The sequence below is a fragment of the Heteronotia binoei genome, unplaced genomic scaffold (genome assembly GCF_032191835.1).
Source record: "Heteronotia binoei isolate CCM8104 ecotype False Entrance Well unplaced genomic scaffold, APGP_CSIRO_Hbin_v1 ptg000458l, whole genome shotgun sequence".
Classification (NCBI taxonomy): Eukaryota; Metazoa; Chordata; class Lepidosauria; order Squamata; family Gekkonidae; genus Heteronotia; species Heteronotia binoei.
In genome coordinates this window covers 154,265-177,270 of record NW_026800034.1, presented here as the reverse complement: position 1 = coordinate 177,270, position 23,006 = coordinate 154,265, and the positions used below count along the sequence as shown (strand labels likewise).

The 23,006-nt window shown below is 42.1% G+C and overlaps 1 protein-coding gene across 1 annotated transcript in view; it reads left to right on the top strand.

The window, feature by feature from the left end:
- The first annotated feature begins 505 nt into the window (after positions 1 to 505).
- LOC132590644 (uncharacterized protein FLJ43738-like) overlaps positions 506 to 23,006 on the top strand; it is a 62,139-nt gene continuing 39,638 nt past the window's right edge. The window contains exons 1-4 of the mRNA XM_060263614.1: positions 506 to 537; positions 8,370 to 8,554; positions 15,692 to 16,599; positions 21,626 to 21,820. Coding sequence (XP_060119597.1) covers positions 522 to 537; positions 8,370 to 8,554; positions 15,692 to 16,599; positions 21,626 to 21,820 — 1,304 coding nt within the window. The 5' untranslated portion in view covers positions 506 to 521. The remainder of the gene's footprint in view (positions 538 to 8,369; positions 8,555 to 15,691; positions 16,600 to 21,625; positions 21,821 to 23,006) is intronic.

Below are 23,006 nucleotides of genomic sequence, written 5' to 3'. Positions count from 1 at the left end.
TGCCAAATGCTTGCCAGAATATTGGCCAAATGGTAATCATCTGAACTTCTAGAAGATCAAACAACTGCTTTGAGGGACGGTGGCTCAGTGGTAGAGCATCTGCTTGGGAAGCAGAAGGTCCCAGGTTCAATCCCTGCCATCTCCAAAAAAGGGTCCAGGCAAATAGGTATGAAAAGCCTCAGCTTGAGACCCTGTAGAGCCGCTGCCAGTCTGAGAAGACAATACTGACTTTGATGGGCCAAAGGTCTGATTCAGTACAAGGCAGCTTCATATGTTCATATGCTTTCTTAAACATGTTTAACAAATATGATTTGGGATTAGATAAATTTCAGTTACCTTTGCAAGGTTTTTTAAAAAATCTTTTTCCTCCAGTATTCCTTCAGGTAGCAGAAAAGAAAAGTAAACGAAAAAACGTTTCTGCTACTCCAGAAAAGAAAGTGGTACCTCGTAAATCATCCCCTAAAGAAGCTGGTGCACATTCGAAGAAACATGGAGTAGCAGCATTATTGCAGCTCGACCTCATGCCTCTCCTGTCAGGTATTTTTATTTTTTTTTGTTCAATACTGGGTTATTTTAAAAATGCACTTTATCAGGTTTTTTTAATCAGTCAGTTCTTCAGAATGGAAGTTATTGTAAAAACAATCATTTGTCTGATTGGATGAAAATTTCTGGCCAAGAGATTTCTGCATGATAGGAAAATGTGACTAATACAGTCTTTGCTTTGTGTCTAGAAAGTGACTGATATCCTGCTGTCCTGAGGTTCTAGAAATTCTGGTGCTGTTTGACTGAAATAGAAGAAACATGCAAATATGTTCACAAAACATACTAGCTCCCCAGATGTTTAGGAGGTGATTGCATATGTCAGGTTATATTAGTCATTTGCATGTGAGCAACAGATTCTTTTTTAGTTTACAAAAGATTTTATATAATGGTCACTTGATAGGGATCCCAACCACTGGTACGTTACTATTTACAAACTTTTAAACAGAGAAGAAGGCAGATGAATGGTATGGGGTGGTGTTTCTGTCCTCATATGCAAATGAAACAGGCTTGGATACTTCCCTTAAGCATGCACTGCTTTCTAGTTAGTCTAGAAATGATCTTCCACTGCATAGCATAGTGTTCTTCTGGTGCTAGGTGCTTCCTGCACATTGAAAGGTGTTGGTCTTGAATGAGCAGGAGGCATCTACAACAGAAAGCACATGCTCCACAATGGAGGACCACCTCTGCCAGAGTTGCAGAAGCAAGGTATAGCATCTAAGTCATTGTCTACAAGTCACAAATAGAGTTCCATGTAGAAGCATGGAACTAAGCATTGTGTGTGGAAGAAAATTTACTGTAACTAGGAAAAATCATTTAAAGCTGCCTGATAAAGCCTATCATTTCCTGTCACTTTTTAAGCCTCTGATGAGATTGAAAAGGTGACCAGTTAATATGGAGCTTGAGGGAAAGGAGTTGACTTTACGTTATATACATTCCATTTTTCTCAGTTTTTGATCCCTGCCCTGCCAAAGCATCATACCATTAGAACATACTGCTGAGCACCTAATCCCAGTAATTCTGAACCTTCATTCTGTACCAGTGGTGTGCAAGAACATAAGAGAAGCCATGTTGGATCAGGCCAATGGCCCATCCAGTCCAACACTCTGTCACACAGTGGCAAAAAATTTAATATATACACACACACTGTGGCTAATAGCCACTGATGGACCTCTGCTCCATATTTTTATCTAAACCCCTCTTGAAGGTGGCTATGCTTGTGGGTGCCACCACGTCCTGTGGCAGTGAATTCCACATGTTAATCACCCTTTGGGTGAAGAAGTACTTCCTTTTATCCGTTTTAACCTGTCTGCTCAGCAATTTCATCGAATGCCCACGAGTTCTTGTATTGTGAGAAAGGGAGAAAAGTACTTCTCTACTTTCTCCATACTATGCATTATCTTGTAAACCTCTATCATGTCACCCCGCAGTCGACGTTTCTCCAAGCTAAAGAGTCCCAGGCGTTTCAATCTTTCTTCATAGGGAAAGTGTTCCAGCCCTTTAATCATTCTAGTTGCCCTTTTCTGGACTTTCTCCAATGCTATAATATCCTTTTTGAGGTGCGGCGACCAGAACTGCACACAGTACTCCAAATGAGACCGCGCCATCGATTTATACAGGGGCATTATGATACTGGCTGATTTGTTTTCAATTCCCTTCCTAATAATTCCCAGCATGGCGTTGGCCTTTTTTATTGCAAACGCACACTGTCTTGACATTTTCAGTGAGTTATCTACCACGACCCCAAGATTTCTCTCTTGGTCAGTCTCTGCCAGTTCACAACCCATCAACTTGTATTTGTAGCTGGGATTCTTGGCCCCATTGTGCATTACTTTGCACTTGGCCACATTGAACCGCATCTACCATGTCGACGCCCACTCACCCAGCCTCAACAGATCCCTTTGGAGTTCCCCACAATCCTCTCTGGTTCTCACCACCCTGAACAATTTAGTGTCATCCGCAAACTTGGCCACTTCACTGCTCACTCCCAACTCTAAATCATTTATGAACAAGTTAAAGAGCATGGGACCCAGTACCATGGGACCAAGGTTCTGTACAGAATGCAGAAGTGACACCATGTATATTCAGAAGTCCAAATGAGAATGATAGACAAGGTGACGTACTCATTCAGATGGCTGTTTCCTAATCTGCAGATTTCACTCTGGAAATCATGTTTGAAAACATGAAAGTAAGTGGAGGACAGTGCAGCAGAACTTAAAAGACAGGGTGACATAGTCATCACGGGAATGTGGAATAATACATCCCATGGAGAAAATGCAGAGAAATAGGTCTGCATGGTTAGAATTTTACATCTCATACTACACATAAAGAAAGGCACAAAGATAGCTGAGGTAAATTTTAATGCTGGTTTTTCTTCTTTACAACTGTAGCACTCTTAAATGTCAGACCCAAAGCGTTTGTATCGGATAACTGGCACGGGAAAGGGAAAGTTTCCATAATCTGAAACTCAAAGAAAACATGAACACTAAAAAGAGGCTTGCAGCACAGTGGAGGTGCTTTGAGCTTTCCTTGTAATGTACATGGGACTGTACATTATAAGTTAATGAAACACCAGTATATGTTACAGCTGTTGATAGACATCTCTGTTACTGCCACCATTTCCCTTCTCCTGTTGAGAAATGAAGTGCTTCACCAGCTAATTGTGTGACACAGCCAGCTTTGGAATCCTTCATTTCCTAGCAAGAGGAGGTGACAGATGGTTGCTACAGCATATACCAGTGTTAGATACATGGATATGCTACAGCCACATTATGTATTTATTATTAATTACTAGCCCTTCCTCCCCTGCAAAATAGGTTCAGGGTGGTTTACAACATACATAAACAAGATTTATATAATTAAAATATCTAATTGTCAACAGTCCCCTCTGCCTGCAGATACTTATTTCTGCAGAGGGCACACCTCTCCCCCAATAGGTTTTCCTACAGACTCAGGGGACTCTGTGGGTCTGCAGAAAAATCTAAAAACATTTTTTTTAATCTCAGGGAAGGTTGAATTCCCTTCCCTCCAATACCTTTTGATACCTTTTGAAATGGCTGCCACTGAAATCTACTGCAGGTCCTGTTGCATCATCAGTGATAGACTGGCTGATAGCCAGAGACACAGAGAGATAATGAGTGGGGAAAGAGGGGAGGAAGCAAAAGCTGAACTGGAGCTGGGATTGGGGAGGATTCCTCATGCAGTAGGAATGGTTAAATAGCAAGGGGACATTTTAAAGGTACATCTGAGCTTCTCACTCTTGCTCTTTTGCTGTAGGTTCCATTGTCCTCTCAAAACTTTTTTGGGGAAGGATTCTAACTGCTTCTCTCCCTCCACAAGATTGAGAAAGACTGACTGGCTGAGAGAGGGAGAGACAGAGACGGAGAGAGATAGTAGGTTGGGGAAGAGGGGAGGAAGAAGAAGCAGAAATGAAGCTGGGATTGGGGAGAATTCCTTGCTGCCATTTGCCCATCTCCAACATGGTTTTTCTTGCTAAGTATTGGGGGAAGTTTTAAAAAGACATCTGAGCCTGCAACTACAAAGCCTTGAAAGCAGGAGAGAAGGATCGTTCTTACCCCAGTCTCTGTAGCTGCGGGCTCTGCTGTCCTTTAAAAACATTTTCTCTGACTTTTGACTACTTCTCCCCCCTCACCACCAGCTTGGCCACTGCTTCTCTCTTCTGACTATCTAGAAGCCATAGGGAAGTTATAAAAGGACAGTTGAGGCATCATTAATGCATGGGTGGGCACAGTGACTAAGAGGTAGGGGGCAGGTGAAGAGGAGGCGGGATTTCCTCCAACCCATATCATTTTGTACACACCACCTTTTAAAATGTTCCTTAGCAACCCTGGCAGACTAACTGCCAAAGACACCTGTGGTGCTATGGGTAAATGTGGACTTATCCCAGGTTGAAGAAGACTGGAGTCCTGGAACCACACAATTCTCCATGGCAAGACAAGAGACTGAACACACAAAGGTGCCGCAGGCTGATCCATTGATAAACCAATGTCTATTTAAATGGCTGGTTTTGACAAGGGCATTTAGAAGGAGAGTGATACAGGACACCAATATGGCCATCTCTAAAATCTCCCCTCACATAAATGAAGTGCTTGTAATTCCTAGGCAACCTCCTCTTTGAAGCCAACTTCAGTTGGCTAGCTGACTACACACAAGAGAACTGAGCAAGGCTAGATAGCTCTTTCCAGTGTTCAAAAAAGAACAAGGGGAAACCAAATGGAAAAGTGGGCTCCAACTGTCACTCCCTTCCCTTCACGTAAGGCTGTCACAGTTCAATCTTCACTTTATTTATTCTTTGTATGCTATTTATGAGATCAATAAAATACATTTTGAAATTTAAAAAAGAGGGCACCACTCAGAACAATTGAAAGAATCTCTGCCTTTTTTATCAGAAACAACAATACCTCATCAGTACCATACAGAACAATACAATGCTAGAAGTCCCTTAGAAAAGAGGATGCCCTGCCTAAATGAGAAAATCCAAAAAGCTAACAAACTGCAAAAAAGCAATTTAAGCAGTAACCAACTATGCTGTGAAAAAGACATTATTTTTTTAAAAAAATGCAGAAAAAACGCATTCATAGACAGCCAACAGAAACAAGAAAAATATGGATATTGACATTTTGGCACATCATACCAACAGTATAATTGGAGCACACAATATACATGGAAAAACCAAAAGCACTTCAAAATGCAGAACATTTACATCTAATGTGGTATTCAAATAAATACTTTAATTAAAAGCAACAATAACAAATATTACCAGAAGAATACAGACATAAAAAGAACTGTGACATTTAGAATTAACACATACAGAAACACACAAAACCAACAGGAGACAAAATAAAACAATGTTTTGTATATATTCTGTGTACAGTATTGAGTGGGTCTCATCACAAGTAGTATATACATTTAGTAACTACAAATGCTGCATTGCAGTTTAAAAAAAATGCAATTCCAAGTTTTGTTGCGGGACCCCACTTGTATAATATAATGTTTTAAATCCCAATATTACTAAAATATTAGATGGCGTCTGCTCCATGATTAACGAGTCCCAGGAGACTCTACGTGTAGCTGTAGATGAAATAGTGCAGCAAGTGGGTGGATGAGGGAAGTCCACCATGATAGAATAAAGCACGGTGGGGGAGGCCAATTTAGATGGATTGTTGCTGCTTCGATCATAGTAGGCCTGGTGGAAGATCTCTGTTTTACAGGCCCTGCTGAACTTTATTATATCCCACAGGGCCCAGATTTCACTTGGGAGAATGTTCCACCAGGCCAGCATGAGAGCTGAAAAGGCTCTGGTTCTGGTTGAGGCTAAGTGGGCATCTTTTGGGCCAGGAATCACTAGCAGATGCTGGTTAGAGGAGCACAAGGCCCTTTGAGAGACTTTAGAGAGATGGTCCTCAGCACTCTTTCACAGCAGTGGTAGCCTAAGGCACATCTGTTTTTACTTTGTATCGTAAGTGCATTAAAACTATGGATAGTTCTGTACTATTTAATTTACAGCAGATTTCTCTATAGGAAAACACATGTTATACCTTCAAGTAAAAAGTGCAATGCAATTTTTTCTGCCAGATAGGTAGATAGTTGTCCAGTGCCAAATTAATTTGTTTTCCTAAAGGCGGTGTCTGAAAGGGGAGCAACTCTGCTTAGAGTGGTACTTGGAGCGTAGCAGGAGTGTTGCAGCCTTTGCTTAAATGTGTGCTGTGACATAGTTTTAGAGGGACATTTTTGAAACTTTCTTCCAAAGTGAAAAGGTTAGAATTATAGTTGTAGCAACACATCATTCTCAGAATTTGGACTCAAAAAATACAGGATGGTTCTGTCTCCTTGCTGAGCTGTAAAACTAATATTGTTTTCAGAGGTGTGCCTGTCCTTTTTGACATCCTTGCTGAGCAAAGGGAGAGCTCCTGGTAATTTTGCTTCTATTAGAAATGCAAGAGTACACAACAGCAGACCCTTGGGACTGTGCACAGCCTGTGTTAGTCCAGCTGACAGCTTGCATACAAATGATTTCTTCGCTGCATGTTCCTTGATGGCTTTCTTGTAATTGAAGCTGAGGCTTCAAGGGCATTGATACGTTAATTGAATGCCTGCCTGGTTTATTCAGTTTCTCAAGTTTACTTGTACTTTGTAACTTTGTTCAGCGATTCTGCAAAGCTGATGGGTTTTGTACGTTCTAAGTAACAGGCTGATTCTACTTTTTTCCTCCTCATTGCATTTTGAATTAGTGAATGCTTGTAAAAAGATGTGCTACAGTGAATACTAAAAATGTTCTTCTCGCCTGATTTGCACAAATGAAATTGGCATTGATTCATGCTGAAGTTTGTAAAAATCATTGCCTTTCACCTCCACTTCAAGTGTTGCCACTTATGTTGCTCTGGTCTTTATGGAAGTTCTACAGTTGATCTATGGTCTCCCCCTGCTGGTGACCCACACCATGCCCAAGACAGATGATTATGTCTAAAACTGGTGCTTTGCATATTGTATCCTCTGCTGTTGGATTCCAGCAGTGTCTGATTATTCTGTTTTCTCCAGAGACTTAATAACAGCAGGCCTCATTTTGGGCAGGAGCGAAACTCCAGAACATCTAAATTTTATTGTGCTCTTTCTGTCTTAAACCCCCACCCCACCCCCCAATACTTGCTTCTGAGCTCCGTTGTTCAAACCCCCTGTGAGAATTTTGCTGAACTCTAAGTTTTGACAAACTTTCTAATATTTCCCCCCACAAAAAAATGGGAAAATAACCAAAACTTATAAAGCAGACAGATGGAAATCTTCATCATGCCACTGTGGTCACGTAGGAGAAAGTAATTTTAAAAAGTATGATGGGAGTAAGGTTTTATTATGACAGTTATAATTCAAGAAACATTTAAAGGTAAATGCTGAAACGATATAATTTAGTACATCTTCTGGTGATGTATGTGATATATGCAAACGAGTTGTGCTAATGAACTCTGGCACCTCTTTTTCTCAGAAATGACCCCTGCATAACAGAATGAGGAACACTAAAAAGAGAGGCAAAAAAGCAAAATTTCTGGCATATTTAGGGTTGGGAAGTACTATTTTTGGAACACAAAGTATTAATTTTAATGGGAAGGTATATGGAAGCCCTAGATGGCCCTGTCACATCAGATCTGGGAAGTTAAGCAGGGTTGGCTCTGGTTATTACTTGGATTGGAGACCACCAAGGAAGTCTAGTGTTGCTACACAGAGGCAGGCAATGGAATCTTTCTTTTCTGCCAGCCAGCTGTTGCAACATGAGAATTATTATACAGAAGTACAATGTGCCTTTTTATTCCTTAATGCAGAAACATGTTTAGAAAATGATAATTGTAGTGATTGTCTTTTTATCTTGTCTGATTTTCATTATATTCACAAAGGAAAAGCCAACATTCATGACAACAATTAATTAGGGTTTCTTTTCCCTCACCTCCTTGTTCTTGTTACTGTATTATTTCAAATGTAGTCCCACTGCTGTGACAGTGACTCAGAGATTCTAACAGAGCATACAGTTTTGCCTTGGAACTCTTTAGTGCCTCCATGCTGCTCTGAGTGATTTATAAAATAGTAACAGATTTCCTGAAGATCTTTACATCTGGATTTTTAGCAATAGAACATAGTAGCATTGTTTGAAAGTTGTTGTGAGGTCTATGGTTGTGTGGTTGTGTGATCTAGTGTGTGGCCACCAGGAGGAAGAGATTAAACAGTGAGACTACATACCATGTTTCTTTAGTATAGCTCTCTATACACGTGATTATAAAATTGTAATGATAAATCATCTATTTCTATCCCGTTCTCGTTTCTAGGAGAATGTTGTGTGACCAGTCAACTGGAAGAACAGTCTTCTAAAATTTCTGCTGCATACCTGAGTTTTTCTTTTGAGGGACCTCTCATGACTCAGAAACAAAAACAAGATTTAAATCCTCTGATTATTAAGATTTTGAGTGCAAAATGCTTACCAGACACCCCTGTTTCAATTGAAGAGCTGCAGGTAATTCATTGCTTCTCTCTTGGCTCCTCATATTTAGACCACCAAGAATTACTTACTTGGGGAAAACAGAACATAGTTGTGAAGAGCATCCTCTTTCCTTGCGTTTCAGATTATGAGACACTAGTCAGATGCAGACTTTTAGAAATGAATATTAAATCTTTCCATTTACATGATGAATAGAGATGAACCACAAGTATAAATCTTGCTAGTGTGAACCCAAAACTCTGTCTGCACTCTGTTCAGTTTTTGTCAGCAATTGGCATGTATAATGTTTTCAACCCGAGAAAACCCTCCCCACTAGCACAGAGGAGGCAGATGCCACTGAGAGGGGCAACTGAGGCTGGAAAAAATGTGGGGAAGCCTCTTATGTAGATGCCCCATTGCCACTGCATTAAATTGTGAGCTACAGAAACAAGGGGCAAACCACCATGTGGAAGAGGTCTGAGTATATTAAACTGATTACTTCTTAGAATTATAAAGGCAGAAATCATCCCATATTAGGCCTTGTATAGTTTCGTCTTGTTCAGTTCCAGAGGTTTAAATTGTACCTGATAGATGCTCTTTGAGAAAAAAGAAACTTACGATGTTAGATGATGCTAGGCCAGTCACATGCAGATAAACTAGATATGACGGCATTCCCCAATCTACCAAGGATCACCTCTGCCATTTTAGGGATGAAATTTTCTCAGTTTACGAGCACCACAGGGGCCCAGTCCTGAATAGGACAGTGGTGTGGGGAGCAACAGGCCTGCCTTCTGCTGTCCCAATTAGGATCAGCCTCCCACAGCATTTGTAAGCAGAGGGCATTTCACCCCTAAAATGATAGAGAAGGTCCCCATGGTGAACTTAGGTATGCCATCACGTAGTTTGGCTCTCAGTCTCAGCCAAACCTATCACACTGGGTTACTATTGAGGGTGCAGTGAAGGAAAAAAGAGTGATCTAAGTCACTTTGGATCCCTACTGGGCATAAAAGTGTGGTATAAATGAATAAATGAGAATTTACAAGAACTAAGGAAGGGAAAAAGACACATTTGCTTTGTGCACAGAGAAAGCTTATTGTCTCACTGCAGATTTAGTAAGGGACAAGGACTAGTTATTTCTGCATTAGCAGTCATTGCTTAATTTTTACAGGATTGTAATTAATAGTGGGAAAATATGGGTACAGCAGGGGCTGAGATACTTGTGACATAGGTATGGCTGCAAAAGCAGTAAAATTATAGTGTCATCGCATTCTGAACAACAATGCCGGAGATGCATCTCTTTTCTTTCCATGGTGAAATTCTCTAAAGTGGACATATATTACCAGCCAGTGGAAGTCTAACCAATACATCATGCTTGTTTTCAGAATTAATCAGCACACATTTTGCAATAACCATGCCACATCATCTTTCCCCAGTGAGATAAATGAATCATTTTGGTTCAGAGAGTGAAATCTGTCAAGTTCTTCAGCCTCCACTTGGCTCTGTGCCATTAAAGAATCACACCTATTTGTTAGTGGAACTGAAGAGACACTAGTAAAAAAACATCATTTAGCTTGCTTTGTTTTGATTTCATCAGTAAACATGCAACACAGGAAAATATTGGAGGTAGATAAAATTCTGCTCAAAGCTTTGTAATCATGTTACACTGGCACAGCAATGTAATGCCATTGCTTTCACTTCCCTGTTAAGTTCCCAAGCTGTGACAGGAAAGTTGGGCTGTGCCTTAAAAGTTGTGAGGTGCCATTACCCTTACATTCTTGAAACCCTGTCCTTCATCCCTAAGGGACTGGAGTGGTAATTTTCTCTCCAAGTTACATTTTGCTGAGAGACAATGATTTTCTCAAAACTACCCAGTGAATGAATACAGAAATATGTTGGAACTAGGAGTAAGGCCTGTTGTGGAGGGAAAATACAATGGGCTCTAGAAAGAGGCTCTGGATGAGTGCCCCACCCACCCTTGCTGTTTTCCTACTTACCCAAGTGAAGGCATCCCCCCCACCTCAAGGGGAACAGATCTCTGTCATCTACAGAGCAGTTATAATTCTGAGTAATCTCCAGCCCTCACCAGGGGATGGCAACAGTGGTTTCCAGGGGGAAATGGCTGGGTTTGGGGGTGGAGTCTATGGCATTATATCTGTCTGAGGTCCCACCCCTCAAACCCACCCTTTCCAAGCTCCATCCCTCAAATCTCCAGGAATTTGCCAACCTGGAGTTGGCAACTTCTAAATCACACTCACTGTTATGAGGAGGCTGCTACTGAACAGGAACATACCAAAAAACCCAAAACATAATGAGGCTGTGGGCTATGATGTGCAGGGCCACCCAAGGTGGACAGGCCACAGCAGAGAACCCAGACTAAATGTGATCCACTGGAGAAGGAAATGGCAAACCACTCCAGTATCCTTGCCAAGAAAACTGCATGAACAGAAACAAAAGGCTAAAAGATATGGTGCTGGAAGATGAGCCCCTCAGGTCAGAAGATGCCCAATATGTTACTGGGGAAGAGCGTTCAAGTAACCACAGAAAGAGTGAAGCGGCTGGGCCAAAGCCGAAAGGACACTCAGCTGTGGATGTGTTTGATGGTGAAAAAACAGTCTGATGCTGCAAAGAACAGTACTGCATTGGAACGTGGAATGTAAGATCTATAAATCAAGATAAGCTAGATGTGGACAAATGAGATGGCAAGACTGAACATCGACATCTTGGGAATCAGTGAACTAAAATGGACGGGAATGGGTGAATTTAACTCAGAGGATCACTACATCTGTTATTGTGACCAAGAGTCCCATAGAAGAAATTACCTTAGTTAACAAGAGAGTGAGGAAGGCAGTAATGGGATACAGTCTCAAAAATGACAGAATGATTTCGGTCCGTATCCAAGGCAAACCATTCAATATCACAGTAATCCAAGTCTATGCCCCAACCACTGATGCAGAAGAGGAAGAAGTGGACCAGTTCTATGAAGATCTACACCACCTTCAAGAATTAACACACAAAAAAGATGTCCTCCTCATCATAGGGGACTGGAATACAAAAGTAGGAAGTCAAAAGATGACCGGAAAACTGACAAGTTTGGCCTTGGAGAACAAAATGAAGCCGGGCAAAGGCTAATAGAGTTTTGTCAAGAGAACAAGCTGGTCATAGCGAACACCCTCTTCCAACAACCTAAAAGGCAACTCTACACGTAGACATCACCTGATGGGCAACACAGAAATCAGATTGATTATATACTCTGCAATCAAAGATGGAGAAGCTCTTTACAGTCAGCAAAAACAAGACCTGGAGCTGACTGCGGCTCAGATCATGAGCTACTCATTGCAAAATTCAGGCTTAAACTGAAGAAAACTGGGGAAGCCATTAGGCCATTCAGGTTTGACCTTGATGACATCCATTATGAATATACAGTGGTGAAGAATAGGTTTAAGGAACTCGAGTTGAGAGGTAGAGTGCCTGAAGAACTATGGATGGAGGTTCATGACATTGTACAGAAGGCAGCAAGCAGCACCATCCCAAAGAAAAAGAAATGCAAGAAAGCAAAGTGGCTGTCTGATGAGGCTTTACAAATAGCTGAGGAAAGAAGGAAAGCGAAAGGCAAAGGTGAAAAGGAAAGATTCACCCAACTGAATGCAGATTTCCAGAGAACAGCAAGGAGAGATAAGGAGACCTTCCTGAAGGAACAATGCAAAGCAATAGAGGAAAATAATAGAATGGGAAGGACAAGAGATCTCTTCAAGAAAATTGGAGAAATCAAAGGAACATTTCATGCAAAGATGGCCATGATAAAGGACAAAAACGGTAGGGACCTAACAGAAGCAGAAGAGATCAGGAAGAGGTGGCAAGAATACACAGAAGAATTATACAAGAAGGATCTCAGTGTCCCGGACAGCCATGACAGTGAAATTGATGACCTTGAGCCAGACATCCTGGAGTGTGAAGTCAAATGGGCTTTAGAAAGCATTACTAAGAACAAAGCGAGCGTAGATGATGGTATCCCAGTTCAGCTATTCAAAGTCCTAAAAGATGATGCTGTTAAAGTGATGAACAAATTTGGAAAACAACAGTGGCCATGGGATTGGAAAAGATCAGTTTATATTCCAGTCCCAAAGAAGGGTAATGCCAAGGAATGTTCAAACTATCACACCATTGCACTCATTTCACATACCAGCAAGGTCATGTTAAAGATCCTACAAGCTAGGCTTCAGCAGTATGTAGATCGGGAACTACCAGAAGTTCAAGCTGGGTTTCAAAGAGGTAGAGAAACTAGAGATCAAATTGCCAACATTCTCTGGATTATGGAGAAAGCACAGGAGTATCAGAAAAATGTCTATTTCTGCTTCATTGACTATGCTAAATCCTTTGACTGTGTGGATCACAACAAACTGTGGCAAGTACTTAAAGAGATGGGAGTACCAGACCACCTCACATGTCTCCTGAGAAACCTCTATAAGGGTCAAGAAGCAACTGTCAGAATGGGATATGGAACAACTGATTGGTTGGAAAAGGAGTTCAACAAGGATGTATATTGTCACCCTGCTTATTTAATTTATATGCAGAGTACATCATTTGGAATGCTGGCCTGGATGAAGCACAAGCCGGAATTAAGATTGCCGGAAAAAACATCAACAACCTCATTCGTTCATTCTATTCTATTTTATTTTATTTATATCCTGCCCTACCCCACCGAAGCGGGCTCAGGGCGGCTCACAGCATAAAAGTTCTAACAATAAAATCCAGAATTAAAATACAATAATAAATTACATAGTTAATACATTAATATCAGATATGCAGATGACACTACTCTAATGGCAGAAAGTGAGGAGGACCTAAAGAACCTCTTGTTGAGGGTGAAAGAGGAGAGCATAAAAATAGGCTTGAAACTCAACATAAAAAAAAACTAAGATCATGGCATCTGGTCCCATCACACCTTGGCAAATAGAAGGGGAAGACATGGATGTAGTGACAGACTTCACATTTCTGGGATCCAAGATCACTGCAGATGGTTACTGTAGCCATTAAATTAAAAGACGTTTGCTCCTTGGGAGGACAGCTATGGCAAACCTGGGCAGTATAATAAGAAGTAGAGACATCACCCTGCCAACAGTCTGTATAGGCAAACCAATGTTGTTCCTAGTAGTAATGTAGGCTGTGAGAGCTGGACCATAAGGAAGGCTGAGCGCAGAAGAATAGATGCTTTTGAGATGTGGTGCTGGAGAAGAATCTTGAGAGTCCATTGGACTGCAAGAAGATCAAATCAGTCAGTCCTAAGGGAAATCAACCCAGACTGTTCCCTGGAAGGTCAGATGCTGAAGCTGAAGCTCCAATATTTTGACCTCCAAATGAGAAGGAAGCACTCCCTAGAGAAGATCCTGATGCTAGGAAAGACAGAAGGCAAAAGAAGGGGACGGCAAAAGATGAGATGGCTGGACAGTGTTACTGATGTAACAAACACTAATTTGAGCAGACTTCGGAGGATGGTGGAAGACAGGAGGGCCTGGTGTGACTTTGTCCATGGGGTCGCAAAGAGTTGGACTCGACTATGCAACTGAACAACAAAAAATTTTGCCAGTAATTTTGCTGTGTTTTGCTGTGTTTGCTTAGTTCTGTACACAGCTTCCTCTTTTTTGTTCTGTGACTGAACATGAGCAAGCAGCCATGTCTAGTTAAGTCATGTCAACCAGGTGGCATCAAGTCCTAGGGTAGCCAACTTCCAGGTGGAGCCTGAATATCTCCTGGGACCACAACTGAACTCCAGACAGCAGATCTCTGTCCCCATCTTGGAGAAAAGAACTGCTTTGGAGGGTGGACTCTGGCATTATATGCAGTCAAGGTCTCCCCCCTCCCCCAACTCTGGCTTCCTTAGACTCCACAACAAAATGTGCAGGAATTTCCCAACAACCTGGAGCTAGCAGCTGTAGTGGGCCCAAAGAGTTCTTCCTCAAAGGGCAAAATAGGCCTTGAAAAGACCACCTTCCCCCTGCCTTGTTAGGAGCAGACCTCTGTTTCTGCAAGGTAAATTTTGTGCACTCAGAGCTGCAGCAGGCCCTCAGTGTCTCATGCAGAGTTTTTTTTAGGGACATGGCAGGGGTTGATCTTGTGAGGTTCTGCATGGCAAGCAGATGCTGTATCACTGAGCCACAGCCCCTGCTGTTGACATCCCTCTGGACTTGTTAACAACCTGCCAGTGTCAGTTGCAGAGAATGTGAAGGTATTTTCTCTCTATAGCAAGGCAGGAATTGTAAAGGACAAAGGTTATTTGAGGTATTAATGGAATTTTGTGCAGAGGCTGGTGATGTTGTCGGGATGTGTTGAGAGAGCCCTTTTGGAGGTGTTGTGTGCTGTTGAGCGGTTGGGAGAGAGGTTTGTGGTGGCAGCTCTGACACCATGTTGGAGGTGGATGTACAGGAGCTGGGCTGCGAATGCAGCCTTGGAAGGGGAAAGGAGGGTGATCAGTGCTGCCTCAACTTGGGAGGCAGTCCAGGGCGAGTGGCAGCTTGGAGGGCTGTTTGGTGGGCCTTGCAGGGGGAGTCAGAATGGTTGGCAGCTGAGGCCCCAATGACACTGTGAAGTGTGCAGCAGAGTGGCAGGGCCCTGTGCAAAGTCTACTAAGAGCGTTTGTGAGAGAGAGAGGGGGGGGGCTGGGCGCTGTTGGCCACCTGTGTAGGTTTTTTAGGGGCCGGCTGAGGTATTAGCTGGAGTGATGGACATTTGTGAGGGCACAAGACAGTAGTAGCTGCTCTGAGGGCTTAAGGCCATTGGTAAGAGGGGTGAGGGGCTGTGCACTGTTATAGGCCGGCAGAGCCACGTAGGCATTCGCAGCCTGAAGGCAGTTTGGGAGGGCACAGGACAACAGGAGTCATTTGTGAGGGCTTCTGAGGGAGAGTAGCCATTGAAGTGTCTGAGATGTGTACCTGTCAGAGGCAAGACTGTATGTGAGGGTTTTGACAGTTGTTTCAATGTTCCAGGGCTGCTGTGGGTGGTGGGGAGGACAGGGGAGTGAGCCAATAGGTGTATGGAGGTGCAGAATGACGGGTGATAGGCCAGTGGTTGTTAGTACTCAGGTTTCAACCATTGGGAGAGCTCTATTCTGCCAATACCACTATGGTTTTATTATTAAGATGTAATTAATATGGCACCTCTTTCTTGTTCTTTTGATAGTGCTGGTGTGATCCTGTTTACTGCAAATACAAATTCCACAACTTGTCTCTCCGTCAAACACAAGGTCGCAATCATGGAACTGACGTCTTCTTCAATGACATCAATGTGATTCTAGCAGGGACAATGGTACCTCAGGAATTACGTGAATATCTAAGAGGGCCACCATTGGAGATTGAAGTTCATGACCGAGACAAGAGAATGGAAGCTATCATGAAAAAGCCTTCATTGTTTGGAGACGAGCCAGGTGATAGAGCAGTAACTTATTTGAGCCCTGTCACCAGCAGATATATGGTCCAGATCCAGAATTCTATGATAGCCAAGGAGGAAATATGGCATCCATATGGAGTAGCCAAAATCAGCCTGACTGAATTATTGCTGGGTGAAAAGCACTTGAATATCTGTGTACCAATTCAGTGCTGCTCAATTCAAGACAGAAGCATCTCCCCAGCAGACAATTTTAGCTGGAAGTCTGGAGCAGCTGATAGTTCTCTGGGTGCACATCTACCAATGGGGCATTACTTAGACTCGGAGGCTCATCTTAAAGTGAGAGTTGAAATTAGTATACCATTAAGTCCTGAAGATGAAATTGCTGGCGCTGGTACTGACTATTGCCCTTATGGCTGTATCATCTATATTTTTGATTTTAAAAACAAATTACTGCTTAGTTATTTGCTGCAAGAGATTACAGAAATTAATGCAAACGCTTTCCAACTTGATTCTTATCCCCTACATATAATTCAGAAATCTCTTAATACATTAAAACTGACTAGCAAGCTTACTCGAGAAGAGATTTCCCAATTGGACATTATTACTGGATTTCACATAATGGATGGATCCATTCACCTACTTGTTGTGGAAGGAATGAAGGACAAAGCACTTAAGAAGATGTGGAATAAAAGAATAGATAGGTAATGGAAACTATTTTAGTTCTTAAAACTACATTCCTTTTCAGTATTTCCACAAAGGTGTATTGATGGACTTATCCTTTATATGTTAAATATATATAGCTACCTAGATACATACATACATCACCAGGTCCAGATGGCATACATCCAAGAGTTCTGAAAGAACTCCAATGTGAACTTGTGGATCTCCTGACAAAAATATGTAATCTTTCATTAAAATCTACCTCCATTCCTGAAGACTGGAAGGTAGCTAATGTCACCCCCATCTTTAAAAAGAGGAGATCCGGGAAATTACAGGCCAGTTAGTCTGAAATCAATACCGGGTGAGTTGGTGGAAACTGTTATTAAAGAGCAAATTAGTAGGCACATTGATGAACAAAAGCCATTGAGAAAGACTCAGCATGGGTTCTCTAAGGGAAGATCTTGTCTCACTAACCTGTTAGTGTTTTTTGAGGGTGAACAAACGTGGACAAGGGGGACCCAACAGATGTTGTTTCCAGAAAGCTTTTGATAAAGTTCCTCATTAAAGGCTCCTAAGTAAGCTCAATAGTCATGGGGTGAAAAGACAAGTCTTCTCGTGGATCAAAAACTGGCTAATTAATAGAAACAGTGTGAGTATAAATGAGCAATTTTCACAGTGGAGGGTATTAAGCAACGGGGTACTGCAGGGCTCAGTACTGAGTCTGATGCTTTTTAACTTGTTCATTAATGATTTGGAGTTGGGAATAAGCAGTGAAGCGGCTAAGTTTGTGGATGACACTGACTTGTTCAGGGTAGTGAGAACCAGGGAGGATTGTGAGGCACTCCAGAGGGATGTTGAGGCTGGGCAAGTGGGCGTCAGCGTAGCAAATGAGGTTCAACGTGGCTGAGTGCAAAGTAATGCACATTGGGGCCAAAAATCCTAACTATAAATACACATTGATGGGGTCTGAACTGGTGGAGACTAACCAAGAGAGAAATCTTGGAGTCAGGGTAGATAACTCACTGAAAATGTCAAGACAGTGTGAGACTGCAATAAAAAAGGCCAACACTGTGCTGGGGATTATTAGGAAGGGAACTGAAAACAAATCAGTCAGTATCATAATGCCCCTGTATAAATTGATGGTGCAGCCTCATTTGGAATACTGTGTACAATTCTAGTTACCATATCTCAAAAAAGATATTATAGCAAGGTCTTTTTTTGTAGAAAAAGCCCAGCAAGAACTCGTTTACATACTATTAGGCCACACCTCCTGATGTCACCATTGTTTCACACAGGTCTTTTTTTGTGAAAAAAGCCCAGCAGGAATTCATTTGCACATTAGGCCATACCCTCTGATACCAAGCAAGCTGAAGCTGTTTTCCTATGTGTTCCTGCTGGAAAAAAGCCCTGATTATAACATTGGAAAAAATGCAGAAAGGGGCAGCTAGTATTAATAAAGGTTTGGGGTTGGTACACTTAACCTATGGAGAAAGGTTAAAAGCACTTGGGGCTCTTTAGCTTGGAAAAATTAAGAGTGAGGGGTGATATGACAGAGGTGTACAAGATTATTCATGGGGTAGAGAAGGTAGAGAAAGAAGTATTTTTCTCCCTTTCTCACAATACAAGAACTCGTGGGCATTCAGTGAAATTGCTGAGCAGTAGAGTTAGAACAGATAAAAGGAAGTGATTAACACATGGAATTCACTGCCACAGGAGGTGGAGGCAGCTATAAGCATAGATGGCATCAAGAGAGGATTGGATAAACATATGGAGCAGAGGTCCATCCGTGGCTATTATCCCCTATATCAGTGGTCCCCAACCTTCTTGGTACCAGGGACTGGTACCAGAGCTGGCCCGCCCACCATGGCCTCAGGGCCGGCAGAGGTGGGGGCACCAAATTCCACCCCCGTCCTCTGTGGTGCTGCGCAGCCTCGCCGCCCCCCTCAGTGCCCTGCAGCCTTGCCGCCCTGCCTCCCTTCCCTTGCGGCACTGCACAGCCTCACTGCCCGCCCCTCACAGCACCTCCACAGCTGTGGGCAACCCGCTGAAGAAGCGGCCTGCCGAAGTTTAGCTCCGTCAGCCCCCCACCCTGCATGACGAGGCTTGGGTCCCCCCTCCTGGCGCCGCCGTCTTCCCTCTCTCCCCGGTGCTGCAGTGCAGCATGGCATTCTGTTGTCGCCCCCCCCCCCCCATAAAGCAGAGCAGAGTCAAAACTGGGCCTTAGCAGTTTTGATGGGGCCAGCATGCCATCTAACACTTTGAAGTACGTGCAAGAGAATGCTTCTCCCCCCTCACTGCCGGTTCCAGGAAGGAGGGAGGAGAAGCATTTTATCGTGCGTACATCAAAGTGTTAGATGGCGCGCTGGCCCCATCAAAACTGGTAAGGCCCCATCAAAACTGCGGTTCGGCTTAATTAGAGGGAGGGAGGAGGGGAGGGCAACTACGGAGTGCCATGCTGCATTGCAGCACCAGGGAGAGAGAGGAGGGCAGCGGTGGCAGGGGGGGGTGACAGAGCTAAACTCCATGGCAGGAGCTTCGTGGCCCACTTGCAAACAGTCTGTGGCCCGGTAGTGGTCCGGGGGTTGGGGACCCCTGCCTTACATGGAACTTTCTGTCTGGGACAAGTGATGCTCTGTATTCTTGGTGCTTGGGGGGGGGCAACAGTGGGAGGGCTTCTAGTGTCTTGGCCCCACTGGTGGTGATGGGATAAGGAAGGGAAGGCAAGGCAATTTCACCTCCTTCCCTTTCCTCAATGCAAGCCTCTGCAGGACCCATATTGCTATTAACCCCTGTAGGTCTCACAGCCCTGGGAATCAGTTTTCCAGGAATCAGAAAGTGCTATCTGGTCAGAGGGAATTAAGAGCAAGATCCTCAGTCCTTGCTCCCACAGATGGCCAGATTCAGACTGCGTTTTGTGTCTTTCCATGACTGTTGCAAACAGTTTTGCAAGTTAATGTAATGTTATTAATTTAATTCTGGTGAAACCAGAAAAAGCCCAAGAACTATGATCAACACTAATGAAAAGCAATTGGGTGATTTTATTATGGACACCTACAGGACAGTGCATGATGAATTCTCCTCTTCCAGAGTTTTTGTTACATGCTTTTGTACATATGCTTACATACCTCTTTTTAATAAATAGGCAGTAAGATCTCCTTTCGAAATTGTTTTTGACTAGAGGTTTTGTGCAATCTGTTCTAGTCTATTTGTTGTGTCCTTTGAAATGTGTATATAAAGTGACAACAGCAATGAGGAATGAGGAAAGTTGAGCTAATAGGCTTCTACTTGACATCTGTATGCTTCCCATGTTATTGATACTTACCATAGATAGTACTATGATAGTAATGAACGAGAAATTATGTAGGTTCTCAAAATCATTCCATATATCAATGGTTTTTTAATTGTATGATTCACATTCAGAACTTTTTAATTGTTGATAAACATTCAGAACTTGACATTTGAATCTTTTCCCACCACGTTCAGGTAACAACAATAATATAATGAAATAAGGGATGATTGCTCAGTCCTGAGAAGGATAAGTGTACTTAAATCCCATTTAAAACAATCATTATTGGTTAGATCATGATGAGACAAGTTAGTTGCATCCTACTGGTGATGTGGTTGGGATGGTCCACTAGGGCTGAAACTCAATCGCTCACTTTGGTGAGTTTCTGCCTCTCAGAAACAGAAGTTTGTTGTTTACCTGCTCTGTGTCATAGATGCACGATAATGCACATTCTGTAGCTTTTGTTTATTCATTGTTTATTATAATTACTGTTATATTCATTTAAAGACCTCTGCACTGCCTTTTTTCACCTCACTACAAGCTCAATGTGGTTTATTTAAAAAATAATTATCAGTATAAAATATGAAATTTCAATAATATGAAATTTTAAAAATCCCAATACCAAAAGTGAACAATCTAAAACCAGAGAAGCTCTTTTAAATAGCATCATTTTACAAAGCTGACAGAAAATGGGGAGAGGATAAGACTGATAGTCCATTCTAGAGCTCTGGAGCTGTTACTGAAAAATTATTTCTAAAACTAGATGTGTTGCTTACTACAGGTTCACCCCTGGGATGCACCTCTATTTTCTTGTGCTGGAGATTTCCATTTCAAAGTGCCTGAATCTGATCTGGACCACATCAGTACAGTACTCTAAAATGGCTTTCCACGGCACTAGAAAATTTCTTAAATTTCTTCACTTAACTAAGTTCTACTTAAGCTTCAGCATATTATTCTGTGGAGCACATTGTCTCTATACAGTGCTACTTTGAGCATGTAATTACATTAAGGAGTACTTAGGTTAGGACTATAGAAACAGTTATTTTTTTTTGCTTTTACTGTTTCTTTACTGATTACCAGGGCTTTTTTTGTAGTAGGAACTCCTTTGCATATTAGACCACACACCCCTGATGTAGCCAATCCTCCACGAGCTTATATTAGGCCCTATAAGAAGAGCCCTGTAAGCTCTTGGAGGATTGGCTACATCAGGGGTGTGTGGCCTAATATGCAAAGGAGTTCCTGCTACAAAAAGCCCTGCTGATTGCTACTTCTGCTGGAATCAGTACAGTGTTTAGTACAACCCCCCCCCCCCCCCCATAACTCATAACTGAAATGGGCATTTGCAGGCCAAGTGCTGTTTCTGCTTTAGGAAAAAAAAATGAAAGCAATGAGAAAGGCTTCAGCAAATCAAGGAAAGGAAAGGTTACAAATGAGCATAAAATAGATACTAATCATGATATGGCACTTGTTTTCCTTTTACAGGATACTGACTCCACATTTTTAAATAGGAATGCCATCTGCCTGTGGGGAAAATGTCCTATCCTTTTAATAGAGGTGTAATGGCGGTTCACCAGGTGATGCTGGTTACTTTCCTGTTACAGAAATCTTCACCTGGCCATTTCCACACTCAAAGCCTCTATTAAAGGGGCAGGACAGGTCTGTTGGCAACCGTAGTTTTAAATTTAAAAAAAAAAATAATAAACCATAGGTATGATAGAACTTTGGGAAATATGCAATTTAGAAATACTTGGTTAACACAGCCTTTGCCCCCCTTTTTACAGAATACAAGAAGCTAAAATTGGAAGATTGGAAATATTCTATAACTCTCAGATGTCTTTCCATCAGCGCTTGTATGTAGATCTTGAAGCAGTCTTGTTTCATCTTCGTCTCTGCAAACCACTCTCAAGTATCACAAGGCAGCCTTTGCTATATATCAGGGACATGGTTCCTCAGGCATGCTTCCAAGCTCTATCCAGGTTAGAAAGCATTTAAACTTTTCACATGGGGTTTCAGTGGACTTTGAGGTTTAATATATGTGTTATGGTGCTGTAGACACAGTTTACTGATACTTTTTTGGAGACAATTTTTAGTGGCAGCCTGTAAGCACTTATCCTATCTGAGATATCTGTTCCAGTTTTTATTTTCCAGTGCAGAAAGAGCAATATGTAGGGGGAGGGGAGAATCCATGCTGACTCTCCTAACTCGATAGGGGGGTATGGTGCCTTAACCAATAGATCCTGCTTATTTGCAGGCACCATTTCCTATAGCTTTTCTGACAGGGAGATATCCTTCAATGCCACTTTCCTTTTACTATTAAAATATACACTGATCAATGTGCAATATATTCACATTAGTTCATTGTTCGTCTTGCTGTGCATCCCCATGTTGGGACTTCCGTGAGGCAGGCTGCTGCGGAGGTTGATTGACAAGCCTAGAATTCTTCCAGATAACTGGCGGTCTGCCGTTAAACAGACTACGTCAGCACTACCCTTGTTTAACAGATTCCCCCTAACGGCGGACCACCCACATTCCCCCAGTTCCTTTTTCGCTGCTGTTGGCGTTAGTTCAGTTGTCAATTTCTTCCAGATTTCTCCTCAGAAATGGCTTCTAAACCAGTATTTTAAAAATGCATTCGATGTGTTGGCCTGGCAAATGAAAAGAAAAAGGGAAAATAAAATTGTTAATAAAATTAGTTCGGGCAACAAAGAAATTGTTGACCAGGAAGGAATCAAAAGAGAGTTTTATAAGTATTATGCAAATTTGTATAAAAGTCATGTGGGGGGGAAAGGGAAACTAGATGCCTATTTACAGGAAATTAATGTTAAACCGCTAACGGACAATATGAAAAAGATCTTAAATGACCCAGTTGGTAAGGAAGAAATTGAAGTGGCAATTAACTCAATGAAGCCAGGGAAGGCTCTGGGTCCTGATGGTTTTACAGCAATATATTATAAAGTTCTTAAAGAAACTCTACTTCCAAAACTTCAGAAATTGATGAACATTATAAGAATTGATGGGAAGATACCTAATACTTGTAATGAAGCAGTAGTCTCGTTGATACCAAAAGAAGACAGAGATGTGACTAATGTAAAAAACTATAGACCAATTTCATTGCTAAATAATGACTACAAAATATATGCTAGAATTTTAGCGGAACGCCTG